This window comes from Hetaerina americana, unplaced genomic scaffold, assembly GCF_022747635.1.
Source record: "Hetaerina americana unplaced genomic scaffold, ioHetAmer1.1.p SCAF_9, whole genome shotgun sequence".
NCBI lineage: Eukaryota > Metazoa > Arthropoda > Insecta > Odonata > Calopterygidae > Hetaerina > Hetaerina americana.
This window is the reverse complement of record NW_027287538.1, coordinates 24,452,603-24,471,862: the sequence shown is the minus strand read 5'-3', so window position 1 is coordinate 24,471,862 and position 19,260 is coordinate 24,452,603. Positions and strand designations below refer to the sequence as shown.

Here is a 19,260-nt window from a genome sequence, read left to right as displayed (position 1 = left end):
ATGGGAACGATGGAATGAACCAAAAAGTGTTGACGAGGATAAACCACTACATTCGATAAGTTTTCCGTTAGGAAATTGTTGTTCACTGCATCTTATATTTCTTTAAGGGAATTATTCTCGCCGAAAATTATTTTTATGATTACTTATGTCACTTACGGTGAAATCTTGGATTCCCGTTAATGTCGGAAAAGCACACTGTGTTCATTCATTCTCAGCAGGTGGAACAACGAACATGGAGTAGTAAGCGAAGCATTCCCACATACCAGGCAATGGAGCTAGTCTCCGAGAGGGCCGTGAGCCGGGACAAAATTAGTTTGTTTTGTGTTAGGTTAGGGTGAACAGTTAAAATGGGATAAAAGAAATGCGAGTGCAAGACAGTTCGACGTCTGCATCATGTGCCAAAATGACGGAAGAAATGAACAAGAATGGTGGGCCTGAAGTTAACACTGGCAGAAAGAAGGGCTTCGGTCCAAGCAACGCTAATGGGTCACAGAGCCCAAGTTTATCAATTCCCAATGACACGGAGAGTTGCAAGACAGTCACTGGAGGACGTCTCAAATTTTATATGGGTATATTTTTATTTTTGGATCCATCAATCGTTATGTGTTGTGCTAGATCTTTGGAGTAGTAGAGGACAACTTAGCTTTGTTTGATTCTTCCTGCACGGAAGATATGTAGAATTAATCATTTTGTAATTTTTACATATTTTGTTGCGTTAACAATGTAACATTGAGTTGATTGTCATTTAATATGGTAACAGTTTTTATCACAGAACGGGCGTTTCGCTTGATGTGAAGTCAAAGAACATTCTTTAGAATTAGACTGAGCAAATGATTTGTAAAAAAACTACGTTCAATTTCTTCATTTGATGGTTAAAGACAGCGTTTCGTTGTGTTCCCAGTATTTGAAATACGCTACGGAATGTATGCCCAGTGAAATTAGAAATACTGGCAGTTAGTGGAGCTTTAGTAATTGCGTGTTGTTCTGTTACAGATGGAAAATTCATACTTGAGCTGTCACATAGGAAAGATGGTGAACGTACGTCGTGGGTGCCGGTACCGAAAAAGACGTGTTGGCCCATTCCTTCGTCTGCGTCCTCGACTACCATGGCAGTGCCTGGTAGCACACCAAGACAAGAGAGCTCAGCGTCTTTAAGTGGTGAGTGGTTTGTGCATAGACTTGTATGGAATTAGGAATCATTTCGGTGCTTATAGTAACTTTATCGTAGGTCAGTGAGTGGTTGAACCAAAATCGCGAAAGAGTAGAGGTGAGTTATGTTGAAATGCTCGGTGACATTCAAAACTCGTAATAATGAAGTAGCCAGAAAGCAAGCACGTGAAGTTTGATTCATACCATAATGTTGACTGAAAGTGTTTCATTTTGATCAATGGACTTATTTGTTTGTTGAAATGAAGTTATTCCGTGAAAAAAATAATTAAAATTAGGTTGGAATTATATAAGTTAATATGTATTTTCTTTGTGTGTATACTGTTTAATGCTGCCCACCTTCAAATTTCATGGTAACGGAAGTCACAAGGAATTTTCATTAATTGTGGACACACATGTTTAACCATAAAAGATAACACTTAAAATCAAGAAGGCCCATGCTGGAGGCTTGGTTATTGGATGTTACTGATTATATTTATAAGTGACCGAGTTATATTTGTATAAGAATGAGAAACATTTGTGCATTTCATGAGCAATTCAAGGAAAAAGTGAGTGAAGTGGAACACTTAATGAGAATTTTACATGAAATCTATTTCACACATTTACTTCATTGCAGTAACAGAACTGATGTAGTGTTAGGATTATTTTTCATGTGTGCAATGGTGTAAAATTTTCATGTATCGTTTATGGTTCACAAAATCAGTATTTTACTGGGATTGATGACTAATTTGTAACAAATTTCCCCCGCTTAAGTTTTACGAGTAAATTTTCATCTTTTAATAAGTCACCAGTTCAATGACTGATAGTGGTTTGCTTTTCATTAATAATTTTAGTGGTATGTAAATGAATAATTTCCTGTCGCAACTTTTATACTCCTTAACATGGAGAATCACTTAAAACGTCAATTGCCTTACCATAATTAAATCGGGTTTGACAATCACCAGGTAAATGACTTTCCAGTTCCACCAAATTTAATTAATTTTTATTCTTATATTTGCCTTCATGCAATTTACTGCTGTGGACTTCCCTCCTTATAGTTGTTTAATCCCTCAGTTATCAATGTATTTTGTTCTAATGTATGAATTAACCGTCTTTGTACAAAATATATATTTATTAAATGATTGCTGTGTGAATTTAGTGTATATAGGCTGGTAGATATGTTCTTTTTTAGCATTGTTTTCATTCATTTTCAGCAGTGGGTGAATTATTTTCAGCTTTATAAAGAAAGGATCACATGTTTGATTCCCACCTTTAGTGTGCAGTGCTGTTTGATTGTTTCCTATATTATATAGTGTAACATTTTTATAAAACATTTTTTTTTTCAATGCCAAGATCGCTATATTTATTGTTGTTAAAATCAGAAATTGTGTGTTCAGTTCAAGAACTGTAGTTATAGAGGTACGTAGGTTATATCTATTTTGCATTGTATTCCAAATTGTTCTGCTATGCCTCTTCAAAAATTGGGGGAGTCCAAACTGAATGAGGATGTTTGACATCACAGATCAATTTTGGTGTTTAACTGAAATCCAACCAAACTCAAATTAAACTGAAATCAAACTCAACCATTGTATTCAGGCTTAAACCTATTATATACTAAAGGTTTTGGAGCTATGTACTTATAAATGCCTAAGAATTGGGTTTGTTATATTTTGCAGTGTCGGATGATAATTCCTCAGTGCAAAGTTCACCATGGCAACGAGATCACAGTTGGAAGCAGGGGACGCCAAGACAAGGCATTAGTAAAGAAATGTCATTTGTTATGCAACCATTGAAACGAAGTAGACAACTCAAAAAGCTACGCCATTCGCATCCAGTAAGAAAAAGAAGAAGACGTCCTCACAGTCCGTCCGATGTGAAGGCTCAAGATGTCAGTGACTCGGTTGGTCTGGAAAGGAGAGCCAGTCCTCGACCAAAGTTGCTTGACCTTGTTGAAAGTTTGTGGAAAAAATTTGGTGGGTTTAGTGACAGTGTTGCTAGGACAAGTGGTGCAAATGTGACCCACAACCATGTCATTAAATCAGAAGGGGGTGGAGTGGCCACGGTTGGGAAATTGGACCCTAGCCTCGTTTCACCACGCAAGCGCATCCTCAGGGAGATGGAGAGAGTTAGCCTAGAGGACCACGCAACCTCCAAGAGACACAAGTCTCGTTCCAGTGCCTTGGTGGAGTGCCGCAAGCCTCCCACGAATGCCAGCAACAGCACGTGCCAAATGCAGAGGCTGAAGCCTGTTGAGGAAGTCCCTTCTCCACCACCAACCAAGGGCGCGGACCGGCTGAGCAACTACAGCATCAATTCGCTGCTTGGGAAGGTATCGGAGAAGGGAAATGGGGGAGAGGGGGAGCCCTCTCCTGTGCTGAGGTCGCTACTGAGGTCCCCAACGCGAGGGGGCAGCAGCAATTCACAGGACTGCCACCCCCCTTCCCCAATCAGCGAGGTGGCTCCACAAGGGATGGTTTCGGCACGGGGAGGTGGGAAGGTGCCGTCACCTCGGCACCGGCATGCCTCTCCCCCAGCTGTTCCATACCACCATCCACAGCACTCCCTCCCCCACCACCATCATGTGCCTCTGCATTCACCTCGACTCCCATCACCGCCCACATTAACCCCATCATCCCCACCCCACTCGAGAGGGCTCTCCCGCCCGGGTATGTCATCTTTGAGCTCTTCATCATCTCCCTCCTCATCCCCCTCCTCTCATATTCCATTCCTTGCGCCACCGACTCTCTTCCCAGGGGGTAGTCTTTTCCCGACCCCCTCTAGCTTGGCACCCCCTGCGTTCTTGTCCCCCCACCCCCCCTTGGCCCACCCTTACTATGCCGCAGCTGCTGGTTTGCCCTCTGGCTTGAGGCAGTCGTACCGCTCCACACCATCTCCAGTGCCTTCATTGTGGCTTCAAAACTATGGCATGCCTAGTCTTCCGGTGGCGCGTACGGGAGATGCCATGGCCTCTAGGTCTCTGTACCCCGGTGTCATGGTGGGACCATGCCATTCATCCATGGGGGTGATGCCACCTTGGCAGTCCCTTGTGCCGCACCTTCAAGAGGACTATAAAAAGGATGATGGGACTTCGGGTAGGTCATTTTTATGCTTTGCCTGTTGTTGCTGGTCAAAACTAAATGATTTCACCTAAACTTTACGAAATAGGTTTTAATTTTTAATCCTAAGTTGTGGTTTAATGATTTTTATTTAGGTGCATAAGATAACATAATACTTATAATATAATACTGTTTTGCTTCTAGTATTTAGGGTTACATTTTTTATGATGTTAAATTTGAGCTTGCTTCAACAGATTAATTATTTTTCTTTAGTCTTACATGATACTGATCTGGCTAGAGGTCCGTCAGTTCCTTAACAGGCCGAGCATAGTGGTCTTAATTTTCCATTATACACTTTTCTGACCCTTTGAGCCAAAATTTGGTACTATTTTGCTATGTAAGGTTGACGACAATTTAACTTATACCTAATGAATCATAGTAAGTCTCCACCACGGTGGATGTTTTATGGTTACATTACACTTTTATTTAACATCTTTTATAATTGCAAAAAAGTCTTTCTTTAGTATTTGCTTCATGAACCTAAATTGTCTTAGTGTTTGAAAAAGAAATGGTTCAAATCCTATAGACAGCAAATATTTTTAAGCGGTATCCTGATCCCTACTTGAGGTGCTTTGTGGAAAGTATTTTGAGTGAGTATGACGTCAGTCGGATGGGACGTTAAACTTTGGATCCCTGGCACCTTTCGTCATGAGTAGGCTAATGTTGATGCTGGGTTTCTCTCCACCCTTCTTTTACCATCCGTCCCTAATGGTGCAAATGACCTTAACTGTCAGTCGCCTCTCATAAAAACTACCACCACTATTTGAAAAAAACTCATTTTATGTGACATTATGTTTTCATATTCATGGTTCGTGTGTTTCAATTCATGGTTCGTGTGTTTCATTTTCATGGTTCAATATGTTTTCATATTCATGAGTGAGGAATAAGTGTTGTTTATTTACTCGGGCATTGATTTAAATCCATTCACCTATGACTCCATTATGCCTATTTCTTTATTGTGGTAATAATGTGTTGCCCCCATTGTAGCAGTGCAAATTTTGCAAATTTAATGTATTTTGTCTCTTTTTTTTAAGAGAGATTGTTTTATAGTGATTGTAGCATACTTCTATGATCAGGGATTGTGAAGACAAAGGTATATTTGTGAAAACTGAAGTTATTGTAATTCATAATTGGGATCAGATGTAATATTCATTGCCACCTAATTTTTATCAATAAAATATATAATAGTGTACATTCTTACATATTGGTAAATCAAGTATTGTATTTTGTCATTCATTTGTCATCTCATAAATGAAATTGGGATATTAATGTTGTAGATTGTTTTTCATTTGTGACCAACATATTGGTTGTCACCCCATGTTATTATTTAATATTAATTAAATCAGATGTAATACACTTATAGTTCATTGAATCTGTGTGATATTTTCCAGTTACTCAACCCAAAAGGTTTGTTTGTGAATTGTCATTTGAAAATTCCTATTTCTTTGCTGTGGTGAATATGTAATTATTTGATCGATTATATTAATTATGAAAATAACCTTGACCCTACTGTTAGAAGGTTAATTTAGTCTTTGATTCAGTGTTTTCAGCTTGTGTCCAAATGAGAATCTAAGTGTAATCCTAAGTGATTCCTGGCTGGGATCAAAAAGCTCAAGAATAGTGATATGCTTTTCTTTAATCTTTTACAGATGCTCCCCTGAACTTGTCAAAAAATGCTGGTTGACCCATCGTTGTGTATAGAAGCTCTTGTGGATCACCACCTATGTCTGCCCAGGGAATGGCCAGCAAAGTGAGATTCTCAAGTAGGAAGGAATTTTAGCTGATGAGCTCTGTGGCAATGGCTATGCAATATGTTGAGAGTTGCCTCTTTGGAGCAATCTATTTGGTGCTGAGCTATACTCTGAGAAGTTAAGCATTGGATATTTTTTAAAATGTGTAGGCAGAGGTCATTGCCTATTTTTTCATACCTAATGAATGAATACTCAGAAGATTTTTTTAAGAAAAAAATGTCGGTGTGAGTGTGAATAGAGCAGTTAATGAATCATCAATAGTGCCTTCTGAGGCAATTGCTGGCCGATGTTCATATACTTATGTATATTTTTTAGTAGATATGATTATTTTATCCAAGATTTACAAGTACAATCTATTATTTTGTCTTGCTTTGTATAAAAGCATCTCCACTAGAAAAAAATCATCAGTTTAATGCATAGTGTTTGATCCAGTGGATTAATTGGTAAAAGTTGGTTTTTGTTCAATTTTTGCCCCTTCCCAATGGGTTAAGTACCCCTATAATTTGCAGGGTAAAATCTGCTAATTTACTATAGCTAAAGGAATTGTTTTAGAAACTCATTTCTTGTGAGTTGCAAAATATTACTTGTCCACTTCCTTTGGAAAAAATTATAAGAATGACTTTCAGTTTAAGAGAACTTAACCAGTTAACGAAGTAGTACTTCCTTCCTTTTCATGTGATAGCTGATAAATACTGTGGTGCTTGGAGTGAAAAATGGTGCTTACTTAATTTTCTACAAATTCATCAGTGAATTGTCTTTTGAGTCTCAAATTTTTTGAAAGTGTTTATTCTAGAAAACTGTTACTTATGAAATATTACTGCCTTTGCTAACAAATGGAAAGAAATGTATTCCACTTCATAGAAAATTCCTTCAATTGCTACCTAAGTCATTTTTCAAGTTCCTCTCTAATTCTTTATATTTCACTGCCAAATAATTTTTTTCCATGAACTTGACTATCTCTTTTATGTTTATCTTGTTTCTTTTTATCATTTCATATTATTCATCTGGAAAATGAGCATTGCTCTTCATTTTGTATAAATAAATGTGAAGACTTGTTTCTTTTTGTATGAGAGTATGGTATTTTACACTTATAAAAGACAAATTTTAATTATAATTCCTTGTTATGGATTGGATAACAATGTCTGTCTTCCTTCGTTTTGTTAGTGTGACTTTGGTTGCATATCTGTATACTATGTTAATTTCTTACTAATTGTGTATTATAATTGAATGTCTTTTGTTGGCAACTTTCCTATGACTTTCTTCAATATTCAGAATAGAATAACCTTCATTTGCCTCAAAATAAATGTGTTAAAAATATTGTTTCAGTTCATTTTAGCTGATGTGGCACTTGTATATTGAAAGTGTTCAATTTTGTAAAGACGGAAAATATTTTACATTCATGAAACCTTGAGCTTTTGCTGCCTTAGAAAGTGGTGTGTATTTTGAAACTATGATTGTGTAGTAATCTCGATGCATTTGAAGGCAAAAAGCACTCTCTTGTATGAAAAACTAGAGGTAAATATTTTTCAAAAGGGTATTTTTTTTACTTCCACTGGCTGGGAATAAGCAGTATTGGTCATATTTGTATAGAATGCCAAGTTGCTTGTCTGTGTAATTGAAATATATTAATGTAAAATGTATTTTACACATTCTCTTATGGAAGCTCATGAATCATACAGCTTTGTTCGATTACTTGAAATGTTCTCATCATTTCCATGACATAATGACATATCTAGAGTTGCACTAGATATTAGCAATCAAGAATGCAGTAACTGTCTGAATGAAAGCTGGATATGGCACATTTGATATTTGCTTACAAGTCTTGCTGTCTCATTCAAAGAATGTTTCAAGTTATTGACATTGTCTTGAGTTTTGCCAACCTTAACTGAGTTGCTAGTTCAGGATGATACTTTGATGGGTTTGCTTTAATGAACATTATTCCTTGAGCAGGTGTAACCACATTTCAGATAGCTAAGGCTGGGTCCAAAAGCAGACTTGTAATTGTTCTGAAGAACATGTTGCTCCTGAAGGAGTTGTGCCATTTTTATTATAAAGTTTAATTGAAAGACATCCTTCACTTATTTATTGTGATATGGTTTTGTAAACAAAACTTGATTGTAAAAAACTAAAACTTATGAAACATGTAAAGAAATTCTACTTTAATAAATGTTGTAATTTTTCGTACGCCTTTATTTCCTAATCATATTATGTTAAATTCCAATCCTTGTGCCTTCAATTTATGGTTTAAATTATTACGAAAATGCTGTAGAACTTGATAGTTATCATAAAGTACGTGTGTGAGAATAATTTCAAGTTGAAAACGGCAAATTGAGGCACGCGCCCCGGCTCGATTTACGGTGAAGTGCAGCAACTGCGTAAGTCACAACTAGCTAACTCGGCACGTGCGCCAAAATACTACCAAATACGTAATCTAGTAGTGCTATAGCATACGTCTCCTCTTACATATTGACGGGGGCTAGTTTTTTTTTGTTGCATCAATGACAGTCAGTGTACAATGATGCTAATTCGGCTTTGTGTAGCGGCTTATTCCCGAAGTACGCCGAAGGTCTGTGGAATGTGACGTCACTGGATTGAACAGGAAGACAGCCAGCAGAGAAAATGGCGAGTTGTTGCAGCGAAGTAGCTCTGTGATCGTGTTTAATTTTACGTTCTCAAGGATTTAAATGTTTCCAGTGCTCGATGTAGTGTTACTATAAGGTGCTTTAGAACTGCGTGTGTGGCACCATGACAGCAAATATGTACAGAGTTGGAGGTAAGAAATATAATCATAATCTGACTTCAAAGTTTTAAATAGTAGGACCGGCTACACATCTCGGCGCTTCTAGCGGATGAATTTTTTCATCTGTTGGCCTGGTGAAGTAAACTCATTGGATATGTGTATTTAAATTTGAATTTATTTTTAAGAAGTGATTACTGAAACTAATATAGCAACGTTTGTTGTGCATTTAATGGGAAAACGCTATTGCCAAAAGGAACTACTTCACCATCTTCAGCACAGCATGAAAGCGTGTGTGAAACGGCCAAACATTATTTTGGAAAGTTTATTGTTTTGAGTGTCAATTATTGATGAAAACTTCATTTATAATGATATTGCCACTCTCAAGGAATGCTTCATTTTTAAATAAGTGCGCAATTGCTATTCGCATATGTAGTTGTTAATTAAAATATTGACTAATTAAGACACCATTATATTTGAGCTTACAATTAACTACTTTGATCATAAAGCATTAAGCTTGGCATGGATGTTCCTTAAGTTCCACAATTGGTATTTCGTGACATTGTTTTAATTTGAATTAGTTTTATTAAGTAAATAACAAGGCTATTTTTGTTTGGTTTTCAATTGTTTTGTTAGGAATGGTTTTAAGCAGTGCTCAATTTTTAACTTTGTAGAATATTTTTGGAAAACTCTTAATTGTGCCTCACGTAAATATTCACTTTTCATTGCAGATTATGTATATTTCGAAACATCGTCCACTTCACCGTATCAAATCCGAAGGATAGAGGAGCTGAATAAGGTAATCGAATTACTTTTTTTGTATCTTTTGTCCATGAGCTAGTCCAGTTATTTATATTTATTTGCCAGAAGAATGCAAATATTATCGTTCCATTCGATTTGGTGGTATTCTCAAATCCGCTAATCCCATTATTTACTGCTTTGTTAATTAGCGGTAAATGTTGATGTGTAAAAATCTGTAAAAACACGCCGGTAATGTTAACATAAATGTGCAAATCGATTGCTTCACGCGAAATTAATGTGTTATTTTGCCGTATGCCTGTAGTGTATTGTCAACGTTAGTGAAAGTAACATTTATGCACCGTTGTTTCGCATGCTTGTATTGAATTGATATTCACGGAAGCATGCTTTGGCCGTGATAATTCCCGCGAACACTGGAGACTCGTTTACGTAGTAATCCTATTTTTCCGTGGTTACCTACGGTACCAAGTAAATTGTGGTTACGCGCCGCATTTGCCAATTCACCCAGTCATTTTACCCAAGGAGTTACAATTTTTATCACAATTGTTTATAAATGTTGAGAAAATGTCCATGTTTTCTTTCGTCAAAGTTTCTACTCCTATTAGAATAAATCACATATTACTGTTTTGGTAAGCAATCATTCGTCTAGGAGTATGCTTGATATTTTCTACGATTGCGCTGATATAATACGAATTCCATAATAGTTAATTACAAGCCATATTTTACCAATGTAATGATTTTTACCTATGTTGTGATTTAGTAATTATACCCCGCCACATCTAATGGAAATTAAATCGCCATCTAAATTCTGCGAATTAACCGTGCTCAAATTACCTTTTCAGACTCCAAATGGAAATGTGGAGGCCAAAGTCATGTGTTTCTACCGGCGGCGGGACCTACCGCATCCCCTCATCATGCTGGCAGACAAGCATCAAAGTGAGTTGAAAGATGCCTCACTTGTAATTTGAGAATTACCTCACTTGTAAAGTGATTGTAGAAAAATAGATTTGTCAAAAATTTAGATCCTCATGTGATTTCTGATAGAGAAGCGAGCGATTCTTGCTGCGCTATGTCGAGTATTTAAGAAGTTCCTCTTGAAATCTTATTACTTTATTATTGTCTGTTCTGTATCTTTATCTTTCGTGTTGCAATAGTTAAGTGAATTCAAGTCAGCTAGGTGGAGAAAAATCGGTAAATAGCTATTTAAAAGAAACGAATCTTTCCATCAGTATCACATTGGGCATTATGTATTCATGTATCACGATTTTTGCTAGATCACTTAACTGAGACATACTTCTAGTCATTAATGTGTGATGCGTAGTGGTGATTAAACGTCTCAATATTCTTATTTATTCATTTCATACAGGATTGAATGTCTTATTTCATTTCATACAGAATTGATTTTTGGAAACTGTGTATGCCGCCTGTAATTATTAACATTGACCAACATAATTTTTATTTCGAGTGAAGATATCCTTGGCATAAGTTAAATAGTTGTGCCTTATAATATGATGGGGGCTGTGATTGAAATGCTTTGCTATTTCAATTACGGTTGTTACACTTAACTGAAGAAAATTATGACTAAGAATTTTCATCATGCCACACCAAATGAAAGCTGTGTTTAATCTATAAAGATATTTGTTAAATGAAATAATAGTTTCACTTGTGTAATTTCATCTCATTGCCAATTTCATTCATCTTTGGTACTGATTGTGGCTGATACCTCTTCCGCAATCATAGTCTATGTTGAGCCGTATTTAACTACTGGAGCCGTATTTCAGATGCTTTGGTGCACCTTAGGCTGATCCAGGCGCGTTGCATATATTTTAGTATTGTTATCGACGTCCAAAAATTCAACTCCATCTTAGGACGGTGTAATATTTCTTAAATTTCGTTATTTTGTGGTAACTTCTACTAAGTAGCCTTATATTTGGAATTACCCGGAGCATAACCCTCAGGGTTGGTTAATCATTTGCAGCAGTGGATCAGATTCAAAATTATCAAAGGTTCAGGGTCAGATAGTTGGAATGCGGCAAGTGATTAAACAGCCCCCGCCCCTTACAATAGTTGCCACAGTGCCAATCGTACCACAGTATTACCCGTTTGTGCTTTTGCTCCAAAATTGTGAAAAAGTTAAATAAAATTGGATTTCCCACAAAAATTAATTTTGCTCCGTTTGGGACTCCAGAAGGCCCCACTTGTTTCTGCTTGTATTCTCATTTTTTTGAGCACTGAATCGTGAGGGTAAGCGGAGGGATGTTGGTTGTTGCCGACTATCGGTTGGTGGCAATAGATGATCCACACGTATTCCTCCCCGTCCCCGTCCTCCATTGCCCAAGTGCGTTGGGAAGTTACCGGTAGGTGGCGGAGTGTCTGCAAGTAAGCCTCCTCTCTCTCTCCCTCTTTCTTTCTCTCACTCTCAGGACTCCCCCCCTTTCCCCTGCAGGTGGGGCGGGAGGCGGGTGAGGCTAATGGCGAGGGGGAGGGTATGGGGAGGACTGGTGAGGGGGGGAGTGGGTGGCGCGTTGGGGTCGTGCGTGCGCCACCTCTCGTCCCTCCCTCCCCCTTTGCTCCACCCCCCATCTCCCATCCACCCCCCTCTATCTCCCACCCACCACCCCATTCCGCCTCCCCCCACCTTCTCCACCATCTCGTCCTACCCACACCACCTCCAACTCCTCCCGCCCCCTCCCACCGAACCTTAATGTGGACTAGAGACTGGCCATCTACTTCTCCGACCGCGTTGGGTGTGGGACGCCCCATTCCTCCCCTGTCTATAGTCTCCCCTGAAACTCCTTTTTTTTCGACTTTCCTGGATACGATCGGTGGGGTGTCGTTGCTTTTGCCTCAAGAAGGAGCAGTCATGCATGCCCCGGTGTCCGTCCCGCTGCTACTGGTTACCCCCAATAATGCCCCCCTTGTCTTGGTAGTTTCATTATTTGCTGTCCGCCAGCTGACAAAGTTATCCCCGTCGTTTCCTAATACGTGGAAGGTCGATGCTCGACGCAACTCGAGGTCATGTTTATTTATGTTTTCATTTGCCATTCCATAGCTCTCGGGACTCCTGGGCCAAGGAAAATGGGGAAAGAAAAAGCATACGGTCACCGATTGGATATGTATTTAGGGCTCAGCCCTGCCACTGGGAAAAATGGATGTATTTCAATTTTCGAATGATCAAACTCGTCTAGAGGAGTGAGGATGTTGACGCTATGAAACAAGTTGCTCTTCAAAGATTCTTTCCATCAATGATGCCGTTCTGACCAGTGATAAGTTTGGTTAACCAATTTCCAAATCGCCAACCTCAGTTTTCATTAAAATATCAAACTGTCAACACGGATGAAACAGCTATCACTACGACTGTAGGAAGGAACATTTTAACTCGTCTCGTCGTGGTGAAAACTGGGATTTAATTACTAGATGGCATCGGAATGCGGTAAAGAGCTAACAGATATATTCTTGATACCGTAATAGAGAGTTGTCCCATCCCAATCTTTTTTGTTGCTTCATGCCGCACCAGAACCACTTCAGGGTCCGGAATGTCGTACATATGACCCTCAACTCAAATTGTTTGTTTGAGATTTGTGGCGGAATTCATATCTTTTTCGGAGTGTTAAATCATTCAAGTCATTGAGTAGCTTCAGGCGTGATGTGGTGGAAGTCGAACATTCAAGAAAAAATATTTTTATCAAGTGGAAAATTGCTACGATCAGTTATTAATTCATGTCATGTTTTATTTCCTCTAAATGTTTTTCTGTTTTCAAAATACTTTTTCAGCCTCGTATAGGAATGTATATCTGGAATCGCATTGATTAATTTTATTTGAGAAGTGGTGAGGTTTCAGACGAGGCAGTAGAACCATTTCGGTCGTGCGAGATTGGAATGGCAATGGATTTTTCAGTTCTGTTTTGACGGGGAGGGGAAGAGATTGATCATCGAGTCATGGAGAACCAGTAAGTAGGGCAGGAAATCTGGAAGAAGAGGGGTGAAGAAAACTCCGACTCGCTGTTAACTTCCCAGTTAACCATGATCTTAAGGCCGCTGAAATCATCAGGAATCTTCAGTACAGTTTTAACTGATTCAACAGTAAGACGCTCCCTGGTTAATGCCTCAAGGACGAAGGTCCTCTTACATTTACATACAGCTGAGCTGTCAGCGAGTGATACGGTCTGTTCAATACCCGGGACCCCAAATTGCGGACCGACCTCAGCATATGAAAATTCAGTAGCATTGTCCGCGTGAGGGTATTCTAGCTGCGGAAACGCTGGGTTACGTTACCATAAAACATTAAATGACAGAATTCCAAAAGTATTTCCGAATAAAAGGAATTCTGCGTGGTGATGGAATTCGTAGTTGTGGTTAAGGAAATGCGTGATCGTTTCTGGCAAGCCTTTTTACGTAATTTTGGCTATACTGGAGAGAAAGTCGAATGCAGTCAATTTATTATGTATTTTCAATCAAATAGGAATGCACCCTTTACAGAGTACTTATGTTCTTTATTTACAAGAGTGCTTATTTTGATTGTTTTGGGCGAGTGATTGTTTCCTAAAAAAGGGATAGTTTCCGTTGTCAACTTGATTTTTCCGCATTGCCAACCTCAAGTCCGAATATTATTTTCTCATTTGCCTGCTAAGAATAAGTAAGGATACCCTGTGGTAATAATATCCAATTAATCTAATGGTTGGAGACCTATCACCCCATGCCACACCTCCTCTCTACGTTTTGCAGGCAAAGATGTAAACTTATAAGTATGGAACATTGATGTTAAGTTAATTATTTCCCATGACAGATTAATATCCGTAACGAGATAAATTGTAGACCACTCTTCAGTGTCCATGAGCCCTTTGCCCTGCTACCAACTTAAAGAATCTCAGCCAATCTTATTCTTGCGTTGATGAGGTAATATTAAGCAAAGAGGACTTATTCTTACTTGACGTGTATTTGTGCGAAAACGTATCTGTGCAAGCTCTATGACCTTGACCTTCTAACGGCTTACGTAAATGCACATCGTGAGCCACCACGAGGACGTGCGGCAGGTGGTGTAGAACACTGGAATATATCCTTAGCGTACTATGAAAGGCTTAATGTCAACAGGGTCCCATTTAATATTTTGCTCTGTTGTTCTTGTGTGACTTGATCACAAGTTGAGCAATTCGGAACACTTATTTAAATTGTGAAGAATACAGGGTTGAAAAAACTATTTGGATTATCGCGCTTATAATCATTTATTGTATTTCATTCAAGCGATCTTTTTTACCCATGTACTGTACGGTCCTAATAATTTCCTTTGTGTCAGAAGTAGAACTGTTCTTTTTATCAATTCATTCATTCGAGGTATTCTAGCCAATGAGGTTGGTTATGAACGATCCCTAAAGATTTGTCCATGTATCGCGAGAAATTTATATTGTTTGCCCTGCAACTTCTGACAGTCTTCAAGCTGTCTAAAGAGCTTATTTTACTCCTTCCTATACCCTGCTTACCCATCATTCTCGCTTCTATTACGGCTATCAACATGCCCCTCCCATTCAATATTCTCGTTGCTCATTTTGTCTGTATTTTTCCGAATTTTCCGAAGCAACTTTGTCTTCGCATACGGTATTTAAAATTTCAGCGTTTGTTTCCTCTCTGTCCATGTCATGTTCTCCTTTCTCCGCCGCATACGTATCTCAAAAAGCCTCCTATATAGTCTCTTGCCTCTAAGACCAAATTCAAAATATGCAGCGCTGCGCAGCATTTTAAAGTTTCTAATTATTTTCTTCGTATTTTTTGGTAGTTTAACTGGTTTCATTTCTCTTCTTATTATAAATGCGTATTTCCGCTGACGCCGATCTTTTCTTACTGTTCTTTTACGTTTCTCCCCGTCTGCTATGCCCTCTTTTCCTTTAAATACTCCCCAAATACATGAACTGTTCCATCTGTTCTAGTTTATTCACTCTTCTCCATCTCGCCTCATGCATGTAGTGTCAGCTTTGATCCTTCTTAAACGCCACCCTTAACAATTTCTTAATATCTTAGTCGAAAATTGCCAGCAATAACGAGCAATCCTGTCCCACTCTGCCTGAACTGCCCAACCTGATTCTCCCTCTTTACCCTTACCGTCTTGTTCACTCACAAATTTCGAATGAGTCGCCTATCCCTCTAGTCTATTCCTATGTATCTCAATATCTCCATTACATTTTTCTACTCTGAATGGTTTCAAAATCCGCTAAGAGTACGAAGATATTCTGATTATATTCGATATTCCTTTCTATTGATATTCTCATTTGTTATGGCATTACGCGTGCCTTGTCCCTTCTGAACCCGAACTGTTTTTAACCCAGTCGCTTGTACTGTTTAATAACCTTCTCTTGGTGTTAATTAGAACTAAATACTTTCGCTGCATGGGAAATTTTTATCTGTTGCCCGCACAGAATGCTGCTATTTCCCCCAGGTGACTATTGTCGGTTTGTATGCCTGGATTACCGCTAGACTATCCAGATCTGCATCGTTTTTACTAATTGAATTATATCAGTCACCTACTCTTTAATTAATACCCCTCTTTCCAGATTCCTCTTTAGTCCTGGGACCGCTCCACGTTAACTCCTTTCCCTCCTAAATTAATTACTCTTTGACAATCGCTTCCATCTTGTCTCTCCATTTCACCTCACACCAACCCGACCTGCCTGTGATTGTTTTCTCCATTTCTCCTGATATTTTATATCTTCCCTGTTCTCATCATCGTTATGAAATGCCATACCCCGATTCTACCCGATTTAGATCTCTACCGAGTTTTATTTTTCGTAGAATTGGGTATGGTTTTGCAAGGATTTCGCGTGATGACGACCGCGGAGGCCTCTCCTATCCCATTACTGAGTACGACACCCGGAACATTGGACCCGAAGTCCAGTAGGAGCCCAGATTTTATCTTGGTTTCTGTTGATATTATCATGGGATAAAAAACTGGGGGTGGGTCGCGGTAGGCGAGGGGGTAGAGCGTTGGACTAGTGTCTGGAGGGCCCGGGCTCGATTCCCGGGCAAGCCTCTCTGGGCACAAGCAGCTCCACCCAAGCTATGTGATTTTTCGGGTACCAGATCTTCCTGGAAAACCATAACCAGCACAGGGAAAGGAACTGGCCCCCCTACCCTGATGTGTGAATTTCACACGCCATCGGGCTTAGTACTGGGTGAACTCAACCATCACCTACCAAACCGAGGGCTTAGTACTGGGTGAACTCTACCATCACCTACCAAACCGACCTCCGGGTTGATTACTGTGTTTATGTTTTTTTTTTAATAACTGGGGTGAGTTCCTGTGTCCTTCCTGAATAGTGTTTTTAACATGATACTACATATATTATTACGTAGAAGACCGCCCCCATGTCTTTTGTGATCGTAAGGGTTCATTCTCGTTTCTCCAGCAGGCTTGCTGTGCTGACTTGATTTATTTCAAGTAAACGCTGAAAAAAGTATCGTATTTATTAAACTTGGCATTTCCTTCAAAAACCCTTTTTCCGATGTTGTCCAAATATGTGACTTATATTCGGAATGTAGCTTGATCAATGTTAAACTGCACCAATCCCAGCCGATTTCTTTTATTCACTTTAAGCTAGTGTTATTTACATAGTAATTTTGTTCGATTCCAAGTACTTTCTACCCCTCCAGGTGTTTCGTACACGTATCTCTTTCATGTGAGATCATGTTGTTTAAGGTCGAAGTGTTCCAAATATTTTATATTCTTGAATTTTGATGGGGCGATATTGAATTCCTTCAATGACCTTCGTCGGACCGGAGTTCCGTTAATACCACTTATATTAAATGTAGTAATTCTCATACCTGCTGGGGGAATGTCGTAGACCTATCACATTTTTTGTGTGTTGCTTGTGGAAGGTAGAAGGGTAGTAAATATGCTCATGTGTATTGTATATTTATTGCCATTATCGCTTAACTTTAATCTCAGTATTTTGTATCAGTCGCGACTAATGTATACATTGCATGCGAGACATTCCAAATCATCGAGACTTATTTATCTGTGTGTCTTGTTTTACGTTGCCGTCGGATAGTAAGCCTATGTTTCTGCTGACATGGGAGCTCAAAACTAAATGTATATTAGAATCAGTAGGAGCTTCATCGCACTTTCTTTTGCTTACGCCTGTTTGCATTTTTGCCTCCTTTGAACTGATGGAGTCGATGACGACGAGTGCTTCTTGTTTGGAAAAGAAGCCCCAATTTTGTAAATTACTATTCCACTAACGTCGGAAAAATTATTTGTGCCCTGTTGTTATGAAGGTCCTTGTGAAATGCTTATCGGAAATGTTAAACTTCAGTTCAAGGTATCTCTTCCTGGATTTTGAATTTTCTGAGCCATTTCTGTGATCATATAATGTTTCATTTCGTAATCCCACGCACTCTTCTTCTTAATGAGTTCCGAATTTGGGAAAGGACGTCTTATTATTGTTTTATTTCAAGAAGGTTTAATTTCATTTTTGGAATACCACCATAAAATTTGTGGCAAAGTAGGAATTATTTTACGAACATATTTTGCATCAAAAGTATCGTTTGAATGGAAGTAATTTTAGACCTCCAATGACGGTTTTTGGCGCCTGAAAATTCTTGCGTGATGACGAGACATTGTTCATCGCGAGCACCACCGAATACCGTAATGTTTTAATGCCAAAAATACCATTTCTTGGGTTCAAGTTTCTTTCTCGAACCCATCGAGAGATAGGCTTGTAGGATAAGCTTTCGGATTTTTTGGGAGTGAAAGTTTTCATTTCCATATGCTCAAAACTTTATCGCATAGTGAGATTGAGAACATCACATATATGATCCCTTTTACCCTGAGAGACTTAATTTTGGTGTTTTTGCAGCTCGTATTTGGAAGTAAAAATACCATAAATATTTCTACGTCTTCGGCGACCTCTTCATAAACCCCTGCGGTAAATTCAGCCAAGTAGGCTGTTCGACAATTATCCATTGAAGTAGATTAACTTGTAGAGGTTAGTCTTACTATCCGAGTTGTTCCGTAGAAAAAATCCACCTGATTCTCTCCCTTACCATTATTATTCATTTCATTTCGGTAATTTGTTCGTGGATATGCTTTTGACAAGGAATATTTGTGGCAAATATTCCAGATCGTGAGTGCGAAAGTTGTCTATGTAATAGCGTGAGTGTGACTCCCGGGGTACACAGTTCTCCCCGTATTTTGAGATTATCGAGGGAATATTCCCAAGTTCATATTGCTTTTGTTTTAATAGCTGTGGCTGAACTCTTGAGCAGGTGTTCTTATAAAATTTACGAAAACAAATTTCTAGGGTTTGATATTCGTGTCGTTGAGGAGCTCCATCTCTATTTTCTTTATAGTTAGCGCCGGTCGTTTTAGAGGGACATTCCGAAATTTGCTAAAACATCTCATTTTTTATGAGATTTCCATGCTGGCCACTTTTTGTGAGTTTACCACTCACCTGGTTAGCCAAAAATCTTATGTTGCTAATCCTTCCTTGAATCTAATGCCCTGGCCCATGGAACCAGATGGCTAGCCCAAGTATGCTTATCGGTATCCCAGGGAACGCACCGATTATCAGTGGCGTTCGGCATTCAAAATATCTGAATGTAGGTAAAAGTGACCTGCGTACTTGTAGCCTCAATTTTTTGGCACCTGTCTATCAGGCCACGTACTGAATTCAATTGGTGGACCGTCACGGATACTAGCGTCTTAGAACGCCGTCTATCTAGCATGCGTGGTATCGTAGTCATCCTCTGTCGTACAATCCCCATA

The 19,260-nt window shown here is 38.9% G+C and overlaps 2 protein-coding genes across 4 annotated transcripts in view; both read left to right on the top strand.

Moving 5' to 3' along the window:
- The first annotated feature begins 26 nt into the window (after positions 1-26).
- H (transcriptional corepressor hairless) lies at positions 27-8,160 on the top strand. Its single transcript, XM_071597974.1, has 4 exons — positions 27-569; positions 994-1,158; positions 2,823-4,238; positions 5,912-8,160. The coding sequence occupies exons 1-4, from the start codon at positions 362-364 to the stop codon at positions 5,944-5,946; spliced, it is 1,824 nt and encodes a 607-aa protein (XP_071454075.1). The 5' UTR covers positions 27-361; the 3' UTR covers positions 5,947-8,160.
- Positions 8,161-8,410: 250 nt separating this feature from the next.
- Positions 8,411-19,260, top strand: part of MTA1-like (metastasis associated 1-like) — a 163,464-nt gene continuing 152,614 nt past the window's right edge. For all 3 annotated transcript variants that reach the window (XM_071598153.1, XM_071598152.1, XM_071598151.1), the window contains exons 1-3: positions 8,411-8,786; positions 9,482-9,549; positions 10,352-10,445. In XM_071598153.1, the coding sequence (XP_071454254.1) occupies positions 8,759-8,786; positions 9,482-9,549; positions 10,352-10,445 (190 nt within the window). In that variant the 5' untranslated portion in view covers positions 8,411-8,758. The remainder of the gene's footprint in view (positions 8,787-9,481; positions 9,550-10,351; positions 10,446-19,260) is intronic.

What these genes read in the sequence shown, in the direction of transcription:
- H (XM_071597974.1), top strand. Translation starts at nt 362, where the DNA reads ATGCGAGTGCAAGACAGTTCGACGTCTGCATCATGTGCCAAAATGACG. An exon ending in ACGTCTCAAATTTTATATGG is followed by an intron (nt 570 to 993) that starts GTATATTTTTAT and finishes GTTCTGTTACAG; the next exon opens with ATGGAAAATTCATACTTGAG. An exon ending in GAGCTCAGCGTCTTTAAGTG is followed by an intron (nt 1,159 to 2,822) that starts GTGAGTGGTTTG and finishes TATATTTTGCAG; the next exon opens with TGTCGGATGATAATTCCTCA.